The sequence below is a fragment of the Hyla sarda genome, chromosome 3 (genome assembly GCF_029499605.1).
Source record: "Hyla sarda isolate aHylSar1 chromosome 3, aHylSar1.hap1, whole genome shotgun sequence".
NCBI lineage: Eukaryota > Metazoa > Chordata > Amphibia > Anura > Hylidae > Hyla > Hyla sarda.
The window spans coordinates 112,018,556-112,042,845 of record NC_079191.1 but is presented as its reverse complement, the minus strand read 5'-3'; the positions used below and the strand labels follow the sequence as shown (position 1 = coordinate 112,042,845).

Sequence of the window (24,290 nt, the reverse complement as noted above, 5' to 3'; positions counted from 1 at the left end):
GTGTGGTCTGACTAATGATTTGTACAGTGGTAGAATTATTTCCTTGTCGTGGGCATCAATGCCCCTTTTGATGCACCCCATGATTTTATTTGCCTTGGTAGCAGATGCCCGACACTGGTTAAGTTTACTGTTAACAAAACCGAAGTCCTTTTCCATATCAGTCGTCCCCAGTAAGATAAGGTTGAAAAAAGACCAGAGTTCATCAAGTTCAACCTGTATCCCTAATGAGTCCCTACTGAGTTGATCCAGAGGAAGGCAAAAAAGCCTCATACTAGAGGTAAAAATTCCTTCCCGACTCCAAATATGGCAGTCATAATAAATCTCTGGATCAACCTTCTGTCCCTATAAATCTAGTATCCATAACCAGCAATGTTCTTACTTTCCAAAAATGAATCCAGACTCCTTTTAAATTCTTTTACAGAGTTCACCATGACCACCTCCTCTGGCAGAGAATTCCACAGTCTCACTGCTCTTACAGTAAAGAATCCCTGTCTGTGCTGGTGTAGAAACCTTCTTTCCTCTAAACGTAGAGGATTCCCCCTTGTTATAGATACAGTCCTGGGTATAAAGAGATCATGGTAGAGATCTCTGTACAGTCCCCTGATATATTTATACATAGTTATTAGGTCGCCCCTAAGCCTTCTTTTTTCTAAACTAAATAACCCTAATTCTGGTAATCTTTCTGGGTACTGTAGTCCTTCCATTCCCTGTATTAACCTGGCTGCCCGTCTTTGAACCCTCTCCAGCTCCACTATATCTTTCTGGTACACTGGTGCCCAGTACTGTACACAGTATTATATGTGTGGTCTGACTAGTGATTTGTACAGGTAGAATTATTTCCTTGTCATTCGGCATCTAAGCCCCTATTGATGCCCCATGATTTTATTTGCCTTGGCAGCAGCTGCCCGACACTGGTCACTACAGCTAAATTTAAGACTCCTAAATCCTTTTCCATGTCAGTCGTCCCAAGTGTTCTCCCATTTAATACATAATCCCAGCCTGGATTTTTCTTCCACATGTGCATAACCTTACATTTATCAGTGTTGAACCTCATCTGCCACTTCTCAGCCCAAACCTCCAATCTATCCAGATCCATTTGTAACAGTGCACTGTCCTCTATAGTGTTTACTGCTTTACAGAGTTTAGTATCATCTGCCACTTCCCAGCCCAAGCCTTTAACCTATCCAGATCCATGTGTTTTTTCCCATTTAATACAAATTCCCATGCTGTATATAACCATACACTTATCTGTGTTCAACCTCATAATATTGACCTCCTGCTTTTTTTCATTATATTATACTAGGGAGTAAAAGTTTGGGAAATACCACCCAACAGTCAAGGAATCACTGTTCTAATGGCATTAAATATGTTGGAAAGTTTCTCTGTCAAAGGTAAGTGAAAGGACAATGCTGTTTTTAGTTAAAATGTCCCTGTCATAAAAAAAAAAAGTTTTTTTTACTTTTGTCATAGAGACATGACAAACGTTTTGAATAGTCAGGGTCTCAGTGCTAAGATCCCTAGTGATCATTAGAATGAGCAAGGAGTGTGTGGTTATGTGCTTCACTCTCCTGCTTGCTGCAATATCAGTCCAGTTGCACTAGGCGGCTCAATTTTCGGGTACGTTCACACGTACATAATCTGCTGTGGGTTTTATGCTGAAGAAATACTGCAACCTGCAGACCATTGAAGTCAATGGGTAGCAATAAAATCTGCTGCAGATTTTCTGTTACATATTTTTCTCTACGGAATTTCTTGCCACTTATTTTGCATGTGTTAAAGTACCTATAGAGCCAATCTAGTGAAAATGAATGGATATCAAAGGGAGCAGAAGAATGAAGCGCATAACTACTCTCTTCTCCCCACTCGTTGGAGATCTGCTGAGATCCCGATCAATAAAAATTTGGACATGTCTCTGTGTTAGAAGTTTTTTTTTTTTTTTTCATATGTAGAAAAATCAGTAGTATGGATGGTAAGTGGTATGATGTGGTTACTTCCAGCCTTCTTTTTCTGTTGGCAATGGCAGTTCAGTCTGGGTGTCTAACCACTGCAGTCTTTTTAATGACATTGGCACATACCTACCTATTAAGTAGAATATCTTTGATGCCTCCAACCTTCAGCTTGAGGCACAGTTGGCAAAGAAACTGATGGCAAAACTGAGTCAAATAGGTTTTGCAATTGTGATTTTTGGCACTGTGGTCAAAAACTGAATTTTCACTTTATAGTAGAATAAAAACATAATAGGGAGATTTATCAAAACCTGTGCAGAGGAAAAATTGCCCAGTTGCCTATAGCACCAATCAGAGCCCTTCTTTCATTTTGCAGAGGGCTTGTTAAAAATGAAAGAAGCAATCTGATTGGTTGCTATCGACAACTAGGCAACTTTTCCTCTCCCCCAATATGACTGCATTGTATGAATACAGTCTAATATCTTGTATACATTTCTCAATACTTATTGCAGTTATCGCAGTCGCAACTAGACCAATTTTTCTTTTAACAAGCCTATCAGGCATTGACCACATATTACACATGATTAGTGATCTATAAAGTTTTTAATGTTTTTATTAAAATTTGACAGATCCTTTTGCCTAGATTACTGGTTGGTTGGACCCCAGAAGGCATATTTTCTTATACTGGAACATTGCCAAGAATTAATGTGATATACATACATACATACATTTTCACTTTTCTACAACATGGTCTTCTCTTTTATTCAAATACGAAGAGAGAAGATAGCTGGCACTACCACATGTTAACCGTACGATGCGGGGTTCAGCAGGTACACGGAAGCTCGCTTCAAACAGGGTCCGGACGGTGCTCACAGCAGACAAACAGCAGTAGAGGTGATTAACTCAGGTGTAAGAACAAAACGTCCGCGGCACACGTCATGGATCCAAACTTTATTAGCAGCTTCTGCAGAACACAGGCGTAGCCTGTGTTCTGCCGAAGCTGCTAATAAAGTTTGGATCCATGACGTGTGCCGCGGACGTCTTATCTTTTATTACTTAAAGGGCAATATTTTCTTAAAGAAAATATTGGGGTTTGGTAAATATGATATCCAGATTGAACCTTCGGTTTTTCAATGCATTTTCACTAGAAAGCTTGAAAAATTATAAATATGCAATGATAAATACGGTATTCCCTAATGTGTCAGATTGGTGTGTCATTTTTATACATATACCCGTCCCTGATCATTATATAATTTGTTATATTCCAGAAATGGGGCATAATAGTGCAGATTATGTACATACTGTAAGTGAGGTTCTGAAGCACAGCACAGCAGATTGCCACTGGTTCTGTGCAGACAGTGCAGTTGTTCCAGTGCCCACCGAGGAACTGCTTAGTAAGGCGTACTCTGCAAAGCAAGTGCAGCATATTGATATAAAGAGGTAAGTGTTGAATGATGTGTAGCTAATAGCTTTCATGAACATATTTAATAGTGATACCTAACACCTATTGTCACTGTTATGTGGCCAGTTTACTACTGCAATATAAATCAAATGCAGGAAGAGGAAATGTCAGCCGAAAAGGGAATCATGGAGGATAATGCTAGCAAGTTCACATTTAATTTAGCTAAGTGATGCATAATCATACCGGTATACCGACCAGCACTACGGTGGGGGGTGCGACGCGGTGCGGTGGGTCGGGGGGGGGGGGGGGGCGGTCGTGGTGCGGTGGGTCAGGGGGGTGGGGGCGTTTGCGGGGCGGTGAGGGCGGTGCGGGGGGCTGGCCATTATCGGCTTGCCGATACGATAATGCCCAATTGCCAATACCCAATTGCCGATACGATAATGCCCAAAATCGTGATTATCGGCCGATAATATCGGCCATACCGATAATCGGTCGATCCCTTATTTTGACCACTTATGAAGTAAAGCCTAGTTATTACTGCAATATAAATCAAATGCAGGAAGAGGAAATGTCAGCCGAAAAGGGAATCATGGAGGATAATGCTAGCAAGTTCACATTTAATTTAGCTAAGTGATGCATAATCATAGTGAAAATTGTAATTGGGATTATACTATTTGTCATAGAAGGCCTTCAGAGATTAAAACTTTTAAAAATGGTAACAGGGGCTTGGAATGGAATAGCCTTGAACCAGCCTAGGAAAGTTATTTTTACATAAATTAGAAGTATATAAGGATTACCTGGTTGGTCTTCCTGCTATGTTAAGTGTGTGGGATTACTATTTTATAATTTTATACCAAGCAAAGGAACACAAGAATGAAGCACTCACCAGGTCAGGAGTGAAATCGCCAGCTTCTTTATTTCATTTCAAGTTGCAACAAGATGGTATGTGCAGGGGAGAGCGGACAGGTGTTGCAGGTGGGGGAAGAGGAATGGGCATTTGCCCATTCCTCTTCCCCCACCTGCAACACCTGTCCGCTCTCCCCTGCACGTACCATCTCGCTGCAACTTGAAATTAAATAAGAAAGCTGGCGATTTCACTCCTAACCTGGTGAGTGCTTCATTCTTGTGTTCCTTTGCTTGGTATATATCTATCATCTGCTTTATGTGAGCACCGGGAAGGTCGCAATGCTGGATAAGCCTACCGGAATCAGTATATAGTGGTGTAGCAGTGCCGGGCATAATCTGCTGTGGACTGTGTATTTTATAATTTTATTTTCTACTTTTAATGTATTAGGATACTCTTGTATGCTAAAACATTATATTCTTTGTCCCTTTGGAAGCAAGCAAACCAAGCAGACAGCCTTGGGGTCTTTTTTAGGTCCCCAGAGCTGACTATGGAGTTTTTCTCTTGTGTCTGATTGGGTTACTGGGTAACCCGGGGACCAAATCAGAGGGGAAATACCGTTAGACCACAGCGATCAAAGGGTTAAATGGACAGTTCGTCCAAGCCTGCTCGTGCTCCAGAGGGCAACTGGAGCACTACTGATTATACCTCTAGCTATGCAGCCAAGCATTCCCCCAACTTTCCCTACTGCCTGGCTGCTAAACTATTTTAAGGCTGTCAGAAATCCCTACCCCTAAGGCTATGTTTACACAGTGGAATTTCCGTGTGAAATGCCGCATGGAGATTCAGCAGCAGATGACCATTGAATTCCCGCAGTGGATGTTTCTGCTGTGGAAATCCCGATTCCTGGAGTCCGCAGAAAAAAATGGACCAGTCTATTCTTACTACGGCCTGCACACGGAAATGCATTGCCGTCTATGAGACCGCACATTACCGAGCGGGCCTAGCGCCTGCATATTCTCCCACCGCTCTGCTGTCGGGGCAATGTCTTCCCTGAAATTTTCTGTGCGAACATTGCTCGTGTGAACATAGCTCAAATCTTTCTCTTCAGAAGTCTTTACAAACACAGAACTGCTACTACAATACAACACATTGAACTACAGTTTCCATAATTTTGACTAGGGATCGACTGTTATCGTTTTTTTAGGGCCGATACCGATAATCGGTGGAGGTTAGGGCCGATAGCCAATAATTTATACCGATATTCCGGTATAAGTTATCGGCTATTTATCCCCCCTCGACACCGGTGCAGATCATTGATTTAAAGCGGGCACTTTAAATCAATGCACTGCAGTGGCTTTTGCGGTGCCATAGGCCGCCGCCGCCACCCGCTTCTCTCCCCCTACCTGTCAGGGTGGTCCGGGCCATCCATCCTTCCTTCCTGTAGTGTCCGGCGGCATTCCGGGTGGAGGGTGAACCGGTCCGGGCTGTCCTTCTTCTCCGGGGGTCCTCTTCTTCACTCCGGGCAGGCTCCGGCCTAGTACGCTGCATAGACGCCGCTGCGCAGTGACGCCCGTGCGCAGCGACGCACCTGACGTCACGGCATGGCGGCGTCTATGCAGCGTACTAGGCCGGAGCCTGCCCAGAGTGGAGAAGATGACCCCCGGAGAAGGACAGCCCGGACCGGTTCACCCTCCACCCGGAATGCCGCCGGACACTACAGGAAGGAAGGATGGATGGCCCGGACCACCCCCATTACGGGTAAGTTTAATTTTTTTTATTGACTCGGAGGGTGGGGGAGGGGCCCGACCGGTATAGCGGTATGGGCAAAAATCCATACCGGTATACCGACCAGCACTACGGTGGGGGGTGCGACGCGGTGCGGTGGGTCGGGGGGGGGGGCGGTCGCAGTGCGGTGGGTCGGGGGGGCGGTCGCAGTGCGGTGGGTCGGGGGGGCGGTCGTGGTGCGGTGGGTCAGGGGGGGGGCGTTTGCGGGGCGGTGGGGGCGGTGCGGGGGGCTGGCCATTATCGGCTTGCCGATACGATAATGCCCAATTGCCAATACCCAATTGCCGATACGATAATGCCCAAAATCGTGATTATCGGCCGATAATATCGGCCATACCGATAATCGGTCGATCCCTTATTTTGACCACTTATGAAGTAAAGCCTAGTTATTCTCCATATCACAGAAGCCCTCAGTAACATCAACCATGTTGCACACTGTTGTGTTATTGGCAAACAAGTAAATCTAAGCTACTATAACTACAACCTATGTCATTTAGAAACCTTTTATAAGGTATAGCTGTTTATAGAGCCTTATATTTTATAACTCTTTAGCATCTGTTGGATGTTTTTGTACAGTTGTATTAATTATTTGGAATTCCCTGTAAAACAAGAATGATGGTCATACCAGTAATACTGTGAATATTTGCCTTGGAGTAGTTTATTAACTTGGTCTGATATTAATAGTGGCCATAGCTGTGTGAGTTAATTTTTTTTGCCTTACTTCGAACTAAGAGAAGAATATTGTAGCAGAGTAAGAATATTCTGTTTTTAAATACAGTAATGTACTTCACAATCCATTTTATAGGGATATTTATTTATTAATAGAGATTTTTGAACCTTGACTATGTATAAATGGGGTCGCTAGGCGCTAGGAGCAAATCTGTCAAGTGTTACCCTAAAGTAAATTGTTGGTATAACTGCTGCCTGTAGGGTTGTAAAGTGTCATAGAAAGAGGATGACCTCATGACCACAGCAGGGTGCCGGTGATGCTGGTACCAGTGTGTGTAAGACTGCTTTGTGTACTTTAGATAAACCTGTTTACTTAACTTGCTGGCTGCTCCATGGATATTACCTGGCCATAAAAGCATTGTAGACTTTGGAACCTCCACATTTTTTGTCAGTCTACCCTATATTATTGGGATGAGCCAAAAGATGAGACAGCAGTGCCATCTAGGAAACCTCTAAGCACAGGAAACACATCTTTGAAATTGTATTATTTGTTTGTATTTTTGCACTTGTCCCCGACTTGTTCATGATAAATAAGTTGAAGGGGTTGTCGTGAAATTTTTTTTTCTAGCACAGTGGTCCCTCAACATACGATGGTAATCCATTCCAAACGGACCATCGTTTGTTGAAACCATCGCATGTTGAGGGATCCGTGCAATGTAAAGTATAGGACAGTGGTCTACAACCTGCGGACCTCCAGATGTTGCAAAACGACAACACCCAGCATGCCCTGACAGCCGTTGGCTGTCCGGGCATGCTGGGTGTTGTAGTTTTGCAACATCTGGAGGTCAGCAGGTTGAAGACCACTGTTAGAGGAAGTTGTACTCACCTGTCCCCGCCGCTCTGGACCGTCACCGCTCGTCACCGCTGCACGGGATGTCTCCGTCCATCGCTGTCGCCGCGTCCCCGAGGTATCCCCGACGCTCTGGCAAGGCCTCTGCTTCCCCGGCATCCGCGCTCTCCGTCACCGCCATCACGTCGCTACGCACGCCGCTCCTATTGGATGACGGGATGACGTGCGCAGCAACATCGATGGAGAGCGCCGACCATGCAGGGGATCCCGAAGAGGACGCGCCGGAGCCCCGATGATAGGTGAGAGACATCACCGGAGCTCACGGGGCACTGTAAACGGTTATCTGGCAGCAGCTGAAGCAGTCTGTGCTGCCGGATAGCCGTTTATGTGATGGCCCCGACATGCAAAAGCATTGTATATTGATGCTGCCTTCAACATGCGATGGCCTCTGAGAGGCCATCGCATGTTGAAATTATCGTATGTCGGGGCCATCGTAGGTCGAGGGGTCACTGTACTATCAGCAGCCTGTTTGGGAAAACAATAAAAATGTTAACTCCCCTTCCTTATTCCCTCATATGCTTCAGTATCATGGCGCCCTGTCTGCAGCCTATGACACTGCTTTCCCTGAAGCTGTAGTCAGGAAAAGTGACAGTGGCATACAGCCAGCTCCGGGGAAGCAGACTTTCAGGTGAGACCGGGCGCAGACCGATTGCCCTTATACCAGAGGCTATGAGGAAAAGTGTGTTAACATTTTTTTTAACATAATATGGAAAGCGGAGCACTCAACATATGTAGAATCGAACTTGATGCAGTCGACATTATCGTGATTACTACTGGGTGCTCAGCGCTAATAGATACATGTCATCAACATCTGTTTCAGCATAAGAAGGAAAGCGGACACTCAGCATATGTAAAATTGTAGAAAAACTTCTTCTTTAATTGCATAATAGAAGATTCAAACATGGAGCAGTACACGGGAGGTGGACAAGTGCATGGAGAAGGGGGTGTTCTCGTTGAAGGTTCGTTTCCCGCTGCCCCATAATCTGTGGCAGCGGTACGCAATCTAGGAGTGAGCTGGCTTTTGAATGAGGGACATTGTAGATATTTCACTTCATGTGATTTCCAGCATAGATGTTGTATCTGATTTTCCAAAAAATCCTGTTACCAAACCAGCTTCTACTATCAGGGCCAAGGACAGCACTGGATGAAGTTCAGATGTCCCATGGTGAAGGAAACATAGGTTCTCAATGAGGGGTTTTCTCTCTGTTGCTATATACCACATATGGGAAATCTAAAACCAGTCAATGGATGTGGTTTAGGACAAGCTGGACTATAAAGTTAGGCAAAAACCTGCTCCTTTTAAATTTACATATTTCACCACTTGGTGTGAAATCCAAAAAGATATGAAGCAAAATACATTCTTATTCTCTCCTAGCATCCTATAGGGTTAGTCGAGAGGAGATAGCAGTATCCTATGTGTCCCTTGGGTTATGTAGTTATTATCTAAAGTGGGACTAGTTATCCACACCTAGACATCTTATACCCTATCCAAAGGATAGGGGTTAAGATGTTTGATCGTGGGGGTCCAGCCTCTGGGACCCTCTGCGATCACTGTGCAGGCATAGCCATTACGCCCCCTCCCATAGACATGAATGAGGGAGTGACGTGACATCACAACCACAGCCGCCCATACCCAGTGCGTGCACAGTGATCGCGAGGGGTCCCAGTGGCTGGACCCCCATGGTCAGATATCTTCAGGGTCAAGTCCTGGGAAAAAAGTGTTGGAACTTACCCAATATTTCACTCAAGGGCTTGTCCTGCAGGAATTCTACTAATGAGAACGGTGTTTCTGCTCTGGAAAAAGTGCAGCAACTCAGTTCCCACAGACTTAAGCCCTGGAAATCTAATCCCCTATCATTTGGTGGTCCCCTTTAATGGCAAAGATATACAGTTGGCCTCTCCTTATTCATCTTTGATCATTCAGCTATTGGGTTTGGAAGTAGCCTATTTTACTTGGTTATTCATGTCATTCTATACACAGTAATTCTCACAAATGGATTCCTCTTCTCCCCAATCAAACATTAAGGTGATGTTCATTTGATATGTCATCCTCATCATCATATTGTGATGAAACCTTCCATATTAAAATTTGTGTTTTTATATTGTATACCTCTCTTTCATTTAGAGCCTCAGGAGATAATAAACATGGAAATCCTTTTGACATGGGAAGTGACACGGTTTACTTCACTGTGGTGGACAGACATGGCAACGCCTGTTCATTTATTAATAGCAATTACATGGATTTTGGCACAGGACTTGTACCAGAAGGTTGTGGCTTCACTTTGCAGGTTAGTTAATAAATATATAATGTGTGCATATATATTAGGGGTGTGAATCGCCAAGAATTGGCGATACGATTCAATTGCGATACCAGTGTGGTGATTCGATATCCCGATATATCGAGATACCGTCTAGGTGACAATACATCGCGATATATCCCGATTCTGTCTTTTACACTTTTATTAAAACTTTATTTATTTTTTATACACTTTATTAGACTTTTAGGAGGAATCATTAGATTCCTCAGACAGATGAATAGAGTTCTATTGAACTCCATTGATCTGCGATCCATTGATAGAGCCTGGTCCAGCCAGGCTCTGTCATTGACAGAGCCGGGACAGCAGGAAGCAGAGGTAAGTCCTCCGGCTACCTGCACAGTGGATCGCCCGCCCGCGATCACGCTTCGGGGGGGGGGGGCGATCCACCCCACTAGCCCACCAGGGAGCATTCACAGATCCCTTTAGATGTCGCTGTCAAAGGATCTAAAGGGTTAATAGCCAGCCGCGCCGCATGCTGGCTATTAGCGGCGGCCCCCGGCTACTGAGAACAGCCGGGGACTGCAGACTATGGAGCAGGCACGAGTCCGGAGCCCGCTCCATACATACTGCAGAGCACCGCATGCTGAATATTAGCAGCGGTGATGCATCAGCGGCCCCCGGCTACTGAAATCAGCCGGGGGCCGCAGAATACAGAGCAGGCACGAGTCGGAGCCCGCTCCATACACCCAGAGCGTCGCTGCCTCAGATCCGGCCTGCCCGGCTCCACAAATGTGGAATTTGTATCTCCTGACGCCCGGGACATGCTGTTCCGGGCATCAGGAGATACAAATTCAACATGCCTGAAAGGATCGATTCAAAAATATTTTCAGTATCGCCAACTATGTATATCAACAACATACATAGGATAGGTAATTTAACCCTTACTCACCCCCATTTGCCAGGGTTGGGGTATTTGTTTAAAGTCCCATACAAGTCTATGGAAAATATATGTTACTGCATAACTTCCAAACAGCTGGAGATATTTTGATAATACTTGGTACACTTATTACTTATATGTTAAATAAAAATATATGATAGTTAAATGAACCCTTACCTACACCCTTATATAAAAGATGGGTTTTTGTTTCAAATCCCATGCAAGTATATGGGACATAAAAGTACCTTACTCCACAAGCTCCGCTCTGCATCTCCTGGTAAATCTCCTGGTAAATGTGTCAATCAGGCTTGAAAGCCACACCCCATCTCACAAAGGCACGCCCACTGTTTAAGCCCCACCCCTTTTATCATCTACCGTTTATGCGCATTGGTCTGGCTTGGAAATCACACCCAGTCCCACAAAGCCACTTCCCCTTCTATTTTCAGCTAAATTCTATTTTAAGTCAAAAGCTTCCTCCTTTGTTGATTTTCCTCCCCAACAAGAATTAGGAAGGGAAAAACGGGCAACGCCGGGTACTCAGCTAGTATATGTGTGTGTGTGTGTGTATATATATATATATATATATATATATATATATATATATATATATTCCTTTATCTGTTTGCTTCTGGAAAAAAAAGCTTCTATATCTAAAGTCTTTTTTCTTTCTGAAAGATATATAACTTTCCCTGTAATATGACCCTAAATTGAGCACTGACTAGTAAACAAGAAAAACAACAAAATTGTTTCCCAATTATATACTATATAAGTCCTTGCCCTTACTTTCTCATTCTCACAAAAAAAGTTTTCAAAACTCAATAATGATTCTGCCCTATTAAGAGTCATCCTCAAAAATCAGACCAGTCTTCTCAACAATGGGATATTTGCATATGTTGTATTCCTCCCTTTTATGTCATATTTTAAACATAAAAAACATCCAAGTAAGAAGCAGGCCTTAAAGGGGTACTCCACTACTTTAAAACATATCTCTTATCTGAGGGATAGGTGATAAGTGTCTGATCGCAGGAACTCAGGCCTCTGGGACCCCCTTGCAATCTTTGGAACAGGGTCCCATCTCTTCCTATGCACATAGTGGCTGTTAGCGGCAAGGAGGTAGTAGATCTGCTTAGCTTGTGTGAATGATGGCTTGGGCAGTGTCACGGAGCGGAGTCTAAGGTGCCGCTGGTTTTCACCAGAGCCCGCCGCAAAGCGGGATGGACTTGCTGCAGCAGGCGGCACCCAGGTCACTACCCCTGACACGACTCATCCACACAGGCTGCTGAGGATAAAACATGGTACAGGAGGAATATTGCAACTTGTAGTCAGGATAGCAGAAGGTCAAGGCTGGCAGCACAGTAGCGAGAAAAGCAACGTAGCAAGAGGTCAGTAGGCAGGCTTCACAGGAGCAAGGTCAGGTCATGGAGCAGGTAGGTCAGGAACACGGTAAGGCAAGACACAATAAACACTTTCACTAGTGCGCTGGGCACACATAGATCCGGAAAGAGGTAGAGGGAGATGCACATACTTATAGAGAAGGGACAGGTGCAAACACTATTTAAGGGCGCACTGGCCCTTTAAATCTCAGATCTCCGGCGTGCGCGCCCTAGGAGGTGGGGACACGCATGCCGGCGGTGTCAGAACATGGAGCGAAACAGAAGAGGAGGTGAGGAGGAGGTGAGTGACGACCCGAGATTCTCTTCAGGCTCCCAGGACCTTTCCTCAGGAACAAAGCCCTTCCAGTGTACCAAAAAATAACCTCTCCCTCTTATGATCTTCATCGCCAGAATCTCCTTCACTTCAACTTCTTCTTAACTGCTTGAGATTTCATACGAGAGGAAGCGTGAAGCAAAGAACAACGGGTCTCCAGAAGAAGCTGGACGAGGCAGAGGAGGACGAAGATGATGACCATAGACAACAAAGAATGGTGAAGTCCTCGTAGACCTAGAATCCTTGTGATTATAAGAAAATTCTTTCCAAGGTAAAAGGTCGACCCAATTGTCCTGCCGAGTTGAGAAAAAAATTACGGAGATAATCTCCCAGGATTTGATTAACTCTCTCTATCTGGCTGTTGGCTCTGACATTCTTGTCCGCATGACGGAAATGAATGAAGAAATTGAACCTTGAAAGAAAGAGTGACCATCTAGCCTGCCGGGGATTCAGGCGCTGAGCAGTTTGAAGGTATAAGAGATTTTTATGATCCCTATAGATGTAGGAGAACCCTCCAAAAGATATTACCATTCCTCTAATGCCAGCGTAATAGCGAGAAGTTCCCGGTATCCAATTGAATAATTCCTCTCTGCAGGCGAAAAGGTATTGGAGAAGAAGCCACAGGTTACAGTCTTGCCCTTGGAGGATTTTTGAGTCAGGATGGTGCCAGTTCCTACAGAGGATGCCTCTACCTCTAGATAGAAGGGTTTCTCAGGATCAGGTCTAGAGAGAACTGTGCTTAGGCGAAGGCAGATTTTAGTCGAGAGAAGGCCTCATTGGCCTCAGGAGTCGAATTCTTGGGATTACAGTTTTTTTTGTGAAAGCTACAATCGGGGCGACCACAGAAGAAAAATTAGGAATGAACTGACGATAGTAATTAGCAAACCCCAAGAAACGCTTAATGGCCCATAGACCAGTAGGTCTTGGCCACTCCAAAACTGCAGACAACTCGCCAGGATCCATCTGAAGACCTTGACCAGAGACAATGTAACCAAGAAAAGGAAGACTTGAACTCTTGAATAGGCACTTCTCAAGTTTGGCATACAGACGATTATTTCTAAGGCACTGGAGAACCTGCCGGACATAAGAACGATGATCCTCCAAGTTGGATGAGAAGATCAGTAAGATATACCACAACACATGTGTGAAGCAAATTCCCATTGCGTTGACGGAATCTTTCCTGCAGCGTTAGGCAAGACCAATCCACCTGTATTGCCTCTTTGGCAGGAGACATAGGAGAGGGTAGAGGTGGACACTCGAACACTGTTGCCAGACGAGGAAATCGCCGAATGCAGACAGGTTCTCTTTCCAGACTAAGTTCTTTCTGCTTCTCGGCAAAACGCACATCAATTTGAGTGGCCAAATGGATAAGCTCACTCAGGGTAGATGGAGGATCTCGTGCTGCAAGAGCATCCTTGATTCTACAGTCCTTTTTTGACAGTCCTTTTTTGAAGGTAGCACACAAGGTCTCATCGTTCCAAGCCAGTTCAGAAGCAAGAGTGCGGAATTGAACCACGTAGTCGCCTATTGAGGAGTTCCCTTGACTGAGATTCAGAAGTGCCGCCTAGACCGAGGAGGCCCGTGCAGGTTCTTCAAAGACATTGTGAAATTCAGAGAGAAAAATCTGCAGGTTAGAAGACACCGGATCATTACGATCCCAGAGAGGAGTAGCTCAGGCCAGGGCTTTACCGTACAATAGACTGACCATAAGTACCACTTTAGCTTGCTCCGTCGGAAACTGATCAGCCATGAGCTCCAAATGCATAGAGCATTGAGTCACGAAGCCTCTACACAACTTAGGCTCTCCTTCATACTTCGACGGCAAGGGTAACAAAGCTTGGATCCGGAAGGAGCTGTAGGCACAGGAGGAAACGCAGGAGTAGCTTGCGGCTGCTGTTGCTGTTGCTGCTGGGCGGCTAGAAGCTGTTGCATCATGGCAGATAGTTGATTGAGTGGTTGCGCCTGACGCACTATCTGTTGCGACTGTTGAGCCATGACTGTGGAGAAATACATAACATCAGGCAGAGGCACCCCAGCGGTATCCATGGCCGGATCTTACCGTTAGCGGCAAGGAGGTAGTAGATCCGCTGAGCCTGTGTGAATGATGGCTTGGGCCGTGTCAGAGAGCAGAGTCTAAGGTGCCGCAGGTTTTCACCAGAGCCCACCGCAAAGCGGGATGAACTTGCTGCGGCAGGCGGCACCCAGGTCACTACCCCTGACACGACTCATCCACACAGGCTGCTGAGGAGAAAATGTGATACAGGAGGAATATGGCAACTTGTAGTCAGGATAGCAGAAGTTCATGGCTGGCAGCACAGTAGTGAGAACAGGGACATAGCAATAGGTCAGTAGGCAGGCGGCACAGGAGCGGGGTCAGGTCATGGAGCAGGTAGGTCAGGAACACTGTAAGGCTAGACACAATTAAACACTTTCACTAGTACACTGGGCACACAAAGATTCGGCAAGAGGTAGAGGGAGCTGCACATACTTATAGAGAAGGGACAGGTGCAAACACTATTTAAGTCACGTCACGTGCGCGCATCCTAGGGGGCGGGGACACACGCGCGACGGCAGTGTGTGAACACTTAGGAAACAGAAGGAGGAGGTGAGTAATAGGCCGAGATTCGCATGCTGGTGCTGGATGTGGATTCCGGGCCCGCCGGAGGACAGAGGAAGAGAGCTCGTTGTAACAGTAGCATGTTGGCACATGCTCCATTTACTGTCTATGAGTGCCCCAGAGATGCCCAAGTATAGGAGTTAATTTTTAAAGTCTTAGCATACCCCTTTTAAAAAGGGGTTATCTAGAAAAACTTTTTTTTTTTTTTAACAGTGCCACACTTGTCCATAGGTTGTGCCTAGCATTGTAACCATGCTTTTCCTCATCCTAGACAACTTTTTTAAGTGAGTCAGTCAAGCTAAGAACTCTTGAGACAGATGATCTTGCCATAATATGTTGAGATACAAATAGAGATTTGACATTCTGGCAAAGTACATGAGAAATCTGATGGCAGATTGTGCCTAAAGAACTAAGTTCTGAAAGTCCTTCCAGGTATCCAGGCAATATGATTCTGAAGCAGATATCATGACAATTAAATCATAGTTTATCTATTATCTAAATAACTCGTAGAGCAAATGAGTTCATACAAGTTAAGGGCTGTATGCTCTATTTAGACAAAATATTTTTGTTATGGAAACGTGATAATAAGACTGTGATGTAAATTAAAGAAAATGTAATAATAACATTACATAAGTGTACAGTACATTCAGCACTGAATAATAGTCAGGCAGACTTTGTGATGTTTTCATTAAATAAAGGTGGTTACCATATGACATTATGTACTGTAAATGTACTCACGTACTGAAAATTATGGCTCTATATCCAGGAACTTTATCTGCAGCAATTTTCTAATATTCCGTATATACTAGAGTATAAGCCGAGTTTTTCAGCACGATTTTTCATGCTGAAAACGCCCCCTTTGGCTTATACTTGAGTGAACATTAAAAAAAAAAAAAAAAAACTTCAAGCATAACTCTGGGGGGTGGGTGGTCCGGGCCATCCATCTTTGCCCATCTATGCTGCAGGGACCGTCTGGTGGGGAGGGTGAGCCAGTCTGGGACATCCATCTTCACCGGGAGGCCCCCGGACTTTTGACGCAGCATTGACGGCGCGCAGGGACGTCTGGGGCGTCCCTGCGCACGGATGTCTGCTGCGCATGGACGTCCCTGCGTGACAGCATCAATGTGGTATGCGGATGGTCCCTGCAGCTACTAGGCAACAAGAAAGGACCAAGAGAGCAACAACTGAAGAGGTGAGTAGACAACAAAAGGGGAGTCTGCATTATGACAGGGGGGGTTGACAGAGGGTGATGATGACGGGGTGGTGATAACAGGGGGATCTGGATGATGATCAGGGGGGTGGGGTCTAATTGATGACAGGGGGATGATGACGGGGGGGAAGATGACAGGGGGGATGATGACGGGGGGTCTAATTGATGACAGGGGGGATGATGACAGGTAAGGGAGGGGGATGATGGATGATGACAGGGGGGATGATGTATTTCCCACCCTAGGATTATACTCGAGTCAATAAATTTTCCTAGGTTTTTGGAGTGAAATTAGGGGCCTTAGCTTATATTCGGGTTGTCTTAAACTCGGGTATATACGGTACTTTTACTATAGCAATATCTCCCTTTTATGAGCAAGAGCAACAAAATAGGTAAACTGGGGGAATTGTATTTCACTGTGGCTTCCCAGTAACCCATCAGCTAGCATAATTTATAGACAACACCCTGTCTATTCTACAGTGCTATAGTGCATATTAAGATTCATGGATTAATGTTAGGATATGTTCAGACATGGCAAAATCCAGGTTTTTAAAGCCTTAAGGCATAAATCTGCAGCCATTCTGCAACAATCCACAAAATAACCTGTGCCTATTTTTCTGCATCATGTTAGTTCTTTTTTTTAAATGTATTTATTTATATAACCTACATATTCTGCAGTGAGTTATCCACCTTGCTGCCTATTTTTGATGTAAAGCCCATTAACGTTAAAGGGGTTGTCTAGAAAAAGAAATCTATGGTGTCAAAAAGTATAATAAAACAACTCACTAATATAATGGTATTAACCATACTGCAAGTTTACTAAATACATATTATGGACCCTTATAAAATATAATGTTTATTAAATATCATTAAAGGGGTACTCCGGTGAAAACCTTTTTTCTTTTAAATCAACTGGTGGCAGAAAGTTAAACATATTTGTAAATGACTTCTATTAAAAAATCTTAATCCTTCCTGTACTTATTAGCTGCTGAATACTACAGAGGAAATTATTTTCTTTTTGGAATGCTCTCTGATGACATCACGAGCACAGTTCTCTCTGCTGACGTTACTATAATAATAATAACGCTTTATTTATTGTTGTCCTTAGTGGGATTTGAACCCAAGTCCCCAGCACTGCAAGGCAGCAGTGCTTACCACTGAGCCACCATGCTGCCCTTAGCATTCATTTGCTATGCATGGTTGCTAAAATGGACAGAAATGTCAGCAGAGAGCACTGTGCTCGTGAATCAGTGTTCCAAAAAGAAAGGAATTTCCTCTGTAGCATTCAGCAGCTAATAAGTACTGGAAGGATTAAGATTTTTTTAATAGAAGTAATTTACAAATATGTTTAACTTTCTGCCACCAGTTGATTTAAAAGAAAAAAGGTTTTCACCGGAGTACCCCTTTAAAAGATTCACTATCATAACACTCTAATTAACAACACAACATATGAGAGGTATATGATACTCAAATTATAGGTGGGATAACATAAACACATACATGTGCAAATGGGACACTATTAGATCAGCATCTCAGATGCATGTATTCAGTCAAATATTAGCATACAACAAAGATATATATGCCAAAATTCACTCACTTTCTGAAGCTGATGTATTCTTTCCAGGGCAATACACAGAGGTGGTGTGGAATAAATTGTATATTATACCACCCAAAAAAAAAAAAAAATTACAAGAAAAATCCTGTCCCTGATATTAAAGGGGTATTCCAGGCAAAAACTTTTTTATATCATCTGGCTCCAGAAAGTCAAACAGATTTGTAAATTACTTCTATTAAAAAATCTTAATCCTTCCAATAGTTATTAGCTTCTGAAGTTTAGTTGCTGTTTTCTGTCTAACTACTTTCTGATGACTCACGTCCCGGGAGCTGTCCAGCTCCTATGGGGATATTCTCCCATCATGCACAGCTCCCGGGACGTGACTTCATCATTGAGCAGTTAGACAGAAAACTTCTCAGGAGGTTTTATGAAATCATAAAGTTACTGCGTATAGCGGTGGAAACCGTATCGAGATACCAATAGTTTGTCCACACTCTACACATGCAGGGGTACAGGTATATCAGATACGTGGGCAGTGTTTATAATGTAACCCATGCCCTATATTTTTGTAAGTTTTATTAGACATACTTCCCATACTGCACAGATCTTCCATTATCAACTGAGCTGTCAGGCTTGTAGCTGTGACATTCCGTCACACTCTCTGAAAGCTCCACCCATCCCCTCATGTTTGCTTAGGACAAGACCATTGATGTGAAAAGGGGAGTTTATATTTCTACTTACTAGACTGTAAGGAAGCAGAAAGCCTTTATCAGATAAGGCAACAGTGAGCCTGTTCTGACTGAAACTACTATGACTGAGAAAAGCTTTCTTCTGTCTTAAAGTCTAATGAGCAGTAATACGAGTGCACCCTCTTCACACCAATGACCTTGTCCTGAGCAAACAGGAGGGGGCTCTGTGTTACGTACAAAGGAAATAATAAAGCTGATATGGAGAGATATAAGCAGTATGGTTAATAACATTGGGGCATATTCATCAAAACCTATCCAGAGTAGAAGTTGCTGATTTGCCCAATGCAACCAATCAGATTGCTTCTTTCATTTTTGAAAAAGCTCTGAAAAATGAAAGAATGATCTGATTGGTTGCTATGGGCAACTCAGCAACTTTTCCTCTGGACAAATTTTGGTAAATCTCCCCCATTATATAAGTATATTGCTTTATTATACTTTTTGACACCATACACAGGCTGTTTCTTTCGCTGGACAACCCCTTTAACTGTACTGTCATTTTGTGCAGATTGTTTGTGGAGAATTTTCATCATATCTGCAGTGTCAAATCTACTGCATTCTTCCGAACAGTTGGCTGTGACACTAAGGGATCACCATGTAAATACTAGTGCCTTCAGAAAATACATTTTTAGTCAATAGGAAAAAGAACAAATGGTCCGGAATGAATTTTTACATTTCTAAAATAAGTATTCTAAAGCCATGGACTAATTTTACTGGAAATAATGTCTGTTTTACTGTATGTATTTACAGTAAATTTCTCCATGAGAACCTGACATGTGAATTAGTTGAGACCTTTCTTTGCTGACCTCTAATTTTCTAAGAAAGTCCTGTAGGAATATTGACATAAATTACATAAGCATTTTAAATAAGCATAAACTGGAACTAAAGGAGGGCCTGATAACATTCAGCTCCTCTATCTTGTGATGTCACTGAACACTCCCTGAAATAACATACCCATATACTCATGTGACTCTCTTGTTCATACTGAAACTTTTTATATTCATTTTATTAAAGGGGTAATCAGACCATTAAATTCTTTTTTTATTTTATTTAAAAAAGTTCAAAATGTTGTACGAAGTTTCTACAGGTCTGTGCTTCTTAGTCCCTTTTGACACAGACATATGACTACTGCTGCTAGTAAACAAGCACTGCATCATGATGGTATGGTCAGTTTGCCCAACTCGTCTCCCTCTCGACCTATGTGTAAGGCTTCTTTCACACTGTGCGTGAGGCTCTGTTACAAGGACGTTAAGGGCTCTTTTTTTTTCCACTTTTGGTGCCATTAACGTCCATAATTGTAACGGAGCCTGACAGGAGTCATAACGGGCAAAGAGGATCCTATTCATTAGAATGGGATTCCTCTAATGTCCGTTATAACTCCTGTTATTCCGCCGGAAGATAGCAAGAGAAAAAGATGTTGCACGCACAAATTTTTCTCCCGCTATCTTCTTATGGCCGGTACACTGTTGGGCACAAACCTCAGCGTGAAAGGAGCCTAATTTAAGATAAAATGAGCCCCACAGAAAGAAGTCACAGGGTGATCTAGCGATCGTGGATGCCAGCAAAACATTGAATAAATATTTAGGTATCTGCGAATATGCAAATGGAAATATGCATCAACCAAGCAGCTGCATGCAAGCCTTGCATCACTAAGCCCAATGCCAAAGGTCAGATTGAGTGGTAGAACTTGGATCAGTGGAGTCACAAATCACACTTTTCTATCTGACACTCTGATGGATGGTTCTGGGTTTGCCGAATGCCAGCAGATACATATCCTCAACATATCTCCAACATATCCCCAACATATCCTCAATATATCCCCACACCTTGTTTGAATAGTTATTGTGTCATTTTCTGTCTTATACTTGTCTTTGTTTGTACCCCATAATTGTAAGCGCTGCAGAATCTGTAGGCCCTATATAAATAAAATAAATAATAGTTACCTGTCTGACTACATTGTGTCCATTGTAAAGATTTATAGAGGGGGGGACAATGCTATTGTTGCTATATATGAGAGAGTCCAAGTAAGACCGGCACTACTGAACCCCAATGTAACAAATGTACTGAGCTAGGAAATCATGCAGTCCGGAACTCTGGATTGCAGCCAAGCGGTGCTCTGAGTGAAAGCAGACCATACAAGGTGAAGATAAGAAAGGAAACACTCGGCAACTCACCAACGCTGCAACAACTTCTCTTTATTCCAAGAGGCAGGTCATGACACACATTATGGCATGGGAGGGCAGGAGTAGAGGCAGGGGGTGCCATTCCACAAGAACCCCCTGCCTCTACTCCTGCCCTCCCATGCCATAATGTGTGTCATGACCTGCCTCCTGGAATAAAGAGAAGTTGTTGTCGCAGCGTTGGGGAGTTGCTGAGTCTTCTTTTCTTATCTTCACCAAAATGCTATTGTTGTTTTTCAATAGTTGGCCTAAAACCCCAAGTTTAGGGAAATCTTAATGTCTTGGCATGCTTAAAGCAAACCAAGACATTTTGGACAATCGTACACTTTTTTCTTACTGTGTGCGAATAGTTTGGGTTCAAACCTTTTCTGTTCCAGCATGACTGTACCTTAGTGCACAAAGCGAGGTCAATAAAGGCACGATTGGGTAAGTTTAGTGCTGAAGGACTTGATTGGCCAAAGCCCTGCCCTTGAATCCATCCAATACTTTTGGGATGAACACTTCTTGGATGAATAGGCAAAAATTCCCACAGACACGCTACAAAATCTTGTAGAAAGTCTTTCCAGAAGAATGGAAGCTTTTATAAATGCAAAGGGGAGGACAAGCTCCATGTTGATGCCTATGGATTTAGAATGAATAAATAAATAAAACAAACTCCTTTCTCTGCTCTTTGCTAGTGAAGGTTTCCACCCAGGGCTGGACACAGAAATCCTGCGCCACTCATGGCCTCTTGTAGGCTGCAAGCCTGTGGCTTACCTGAGGAAGTGAGGTGGCAAGGACCCAGTGATTCCTTTCTCTGTCACAGCCTTCAACTACATGCACAACTTATATGGCTCTCACTTGCCCTGGTGATCCAGGGTAAGGGCCCGGAATTCTCTAATGTTATTATCCTGGCCTTGCTCCTAATGTAGTTTTACATTTAATAGTTTATTGCAGTTACAGCAATGGAAATTATAGCATAAAAAATATAAAAATGATTGTATACTTTTTATTTCAAATATGAATTACATTTATTTTTAATATCTCAGAACCGAGGGAACAATTTTTCACTTTCTAATGGACACCCCAATTGTTTGGGGCCCGGGAAGCGTCCTTTTCACACGATTATTCCAGCCATAGCCACTAATGCCGCCACTGAAGACTTGCTGTGCAGCTTTGGTGTTATGGGGGGCTTCATGCAGCCGCAAGGACATGTGCAGGTAAATATGGTTACTTGAATTTGATCAGATTTACTCACTAACCTTTAAACACACTGAATTAGGTTTAATGGGTTATAGTAGTCTATTGAGAATGAAGGGGAAAGGAGCTGCAGAATGAGAGAGAGAACCAAACGCAGAACTGCCTGAAAGCTCCCCCAATCTCACCACAGTGCTGGATTTGTAATTTACAGTGCTCAGTACTGCTCTTTTATATCCTCCATGCTGCCACTGCTTCTGAGGATGTGCAATAGAGATATATGTGATGAAGCCTGCAGAGCAGAATTCTGGTAAAAAAAAAAAATGTTATATTGAAAGGATATAGTGGGAGATTTATAAAAACCTGTCTAGAGGAAAAATTGACTAGTTGCCCTTAGCAACCAATCAGATTACTTCTTTCATTTTTCATAGGCCTTGATAAGAATGAAAAAAGCGATCTGATTGGTTGCTATGGGCAACTGGTCAACTTTGCCTCTCCACAGGTTTTGATAAATCACCCCCATAATATGCAGAAATTGTGCTACTTGCCATTAGTGTTGAGCGCACATATTTGAAATGCAAATTTTTACCACGAATATTGGTATTTCAAGATTTCAAGAAAATGTAGAATATAGTGATATATACAGTAACCCCCCGACCTACGATGGCCCCGACATATGATAAAATCGACATACGATGGCCTCTCAGAGGCCATCGCATGTCGATGTCAGCATCGACATACGATGCTTTTATATGTCGGGGCCATCGCATTAACTGCTATCCGACAGCGCAAAATGCTTAAGCTACTGTCAGATAGCAGTGTAATGTGCCCCAGCAGGTTCACTTACCTATTCCCGATGCTTCGGGTCCACTACGCGATCCTCCGGTGTCTTGCGCATCTTCTCCAGGGTCCGGGCCTTGCTTTTCGGCGTCGTTATTACGTCACTACGCACGCCGCGCCGGCGCAGCAGCGTAATAACGTCACCGGAAAGCGAGGCCCGGACCCTGCAGAAGATGCGCAAGACACCGGAGGATCACGAAGAACACACCGGAGCAGCAGGACAGCATCGGGAGCCCCTGGAACAGCATCGGGAAAGGTGAGGACCTGGTCCGGAGCGGCGGGGACAGGTGAGTATAACTTCCTATACTTTACATTGCACGGATCCCTCAACATACGATGGATTCGACAAACGATGGGTCGTTTGGAACGAATTACCATCGTATGTTGAGGGACCACTGTATTTGTAATGACTAATATTAATTTTTTCATGCTAATTTTTATGCAAATTTATGCGAATATCGGCACTTCCAGACTGGACACTGATCACTTCCTTCTTTAACCTGTTAAGGACCCATGTCGTACCGGTACATCATGGGACCCTGGTAGTTAAGGACCCATGACGTACATGTACGTCCGTGGGAATTTCGGTCCCCGCGACGTATCGGGCGGGGACTGGACCGGGGTGACTGCTGATATCGATCAGCATGCACCCCGCGCAAATGCCCAGGGGGGTCATCAGACCCCCCCATGTCGGCAGTCATCGCAAATCACCGGTGAATTCACACCGGCGATTTGTGCAATTCCGGGTCATACAGGTCTATGGTGACCCAGAAAATAAGAGGGATTGGGGTTGTCCAAGACACCCACGATACCCCTGAAGGGATAGGAGTGAGGTGGTAGGGGTGCCACCCCTCCTATCCCTGCTATTGGTCGCCTTGAAGCGACGACCAATAGCAGATCGGGGGTTAACTTTCGGTTTCCCTGTTCTGCCCACTCACTGTAGGCTGGGCAGAACGGGGAAATCGAGGAGGAGTGGCACCGGACGGAGTCCACTTACCCATCGGCGGCAGCGGAGGCGACGATCAGCGGCGCTGACCGGCGGCAGCAGAGGACGGCGATGCAGCTCCCTGTATCCTATGGAAGCCGGAGAGTTGCCTAGCAACATCTGGAGGGCTACAGTTTGAGACCACTATACAATGGTCTCTAAACTGTAGCCCTCCAGATATTGCAAAACTACAACTCCCAGCATGCCCAGACAGCTGTTTGCTGTTTGGGCATGCTGGGATTTGCAGATTTGCAACAGCTGGAGGGCTACAGTTTGGAGATCACTGTGCAGTGGTCTCTAAACTGTAACCCTCTAGATCTTGCAAAACTGCAAATCCCAGCATGCCCAAACTGCAACCAGCTGTCTCGACATGCTGAGAGTTATAATTGCATACCTCTACTGTTGCATAACTACATCTCCCAGCATGCCCTTCAGCGATCAGTACATGCTGGGAGTTGTAGTTTTGCAACAGCTGGAGGCACACTGGTTGGAAAATACTGAGTTAGGTAACAGAACCTAACTG

General features: G+C 44.1%; 1 protein-coding gene across 3 annotated transcripts in view; it reads left to right on the top strand.

Annotated features, from left to right (window-relative positions):
* Window positions 1–24,290, top strand: part of LOC130361626 (glutathione hydrolase-like YwrD proenzyme) — a 115,806-nt gene that overhangs the window by 77,304 nt on the left and 14,212 nt on the right. For all 3 annotated transcript variants that reach the window (XM_056564859.1, XM_056564858.1, XM_056564857.1), the window contains exons 7-10: window positions 1,304–1,391; window positions 3,215–3,386; window positions 9,685–9,847; window positions 21,795–21,965. In XM_056564859.1, the coding sequence (XP_056420834.1) occupies window positions 1,304–1,391; window positions 3,215–3,386; window positions 9,685–9,847; window positions 21,795–21,965 (594 nt within the window). The remainder of the gene's footprint in view (window positions 1–1,303; window positions 1,392–3,214; window positions 3,387–9,684; window positions 9,848–21,794; window positions 21,966–24,290) is intronic.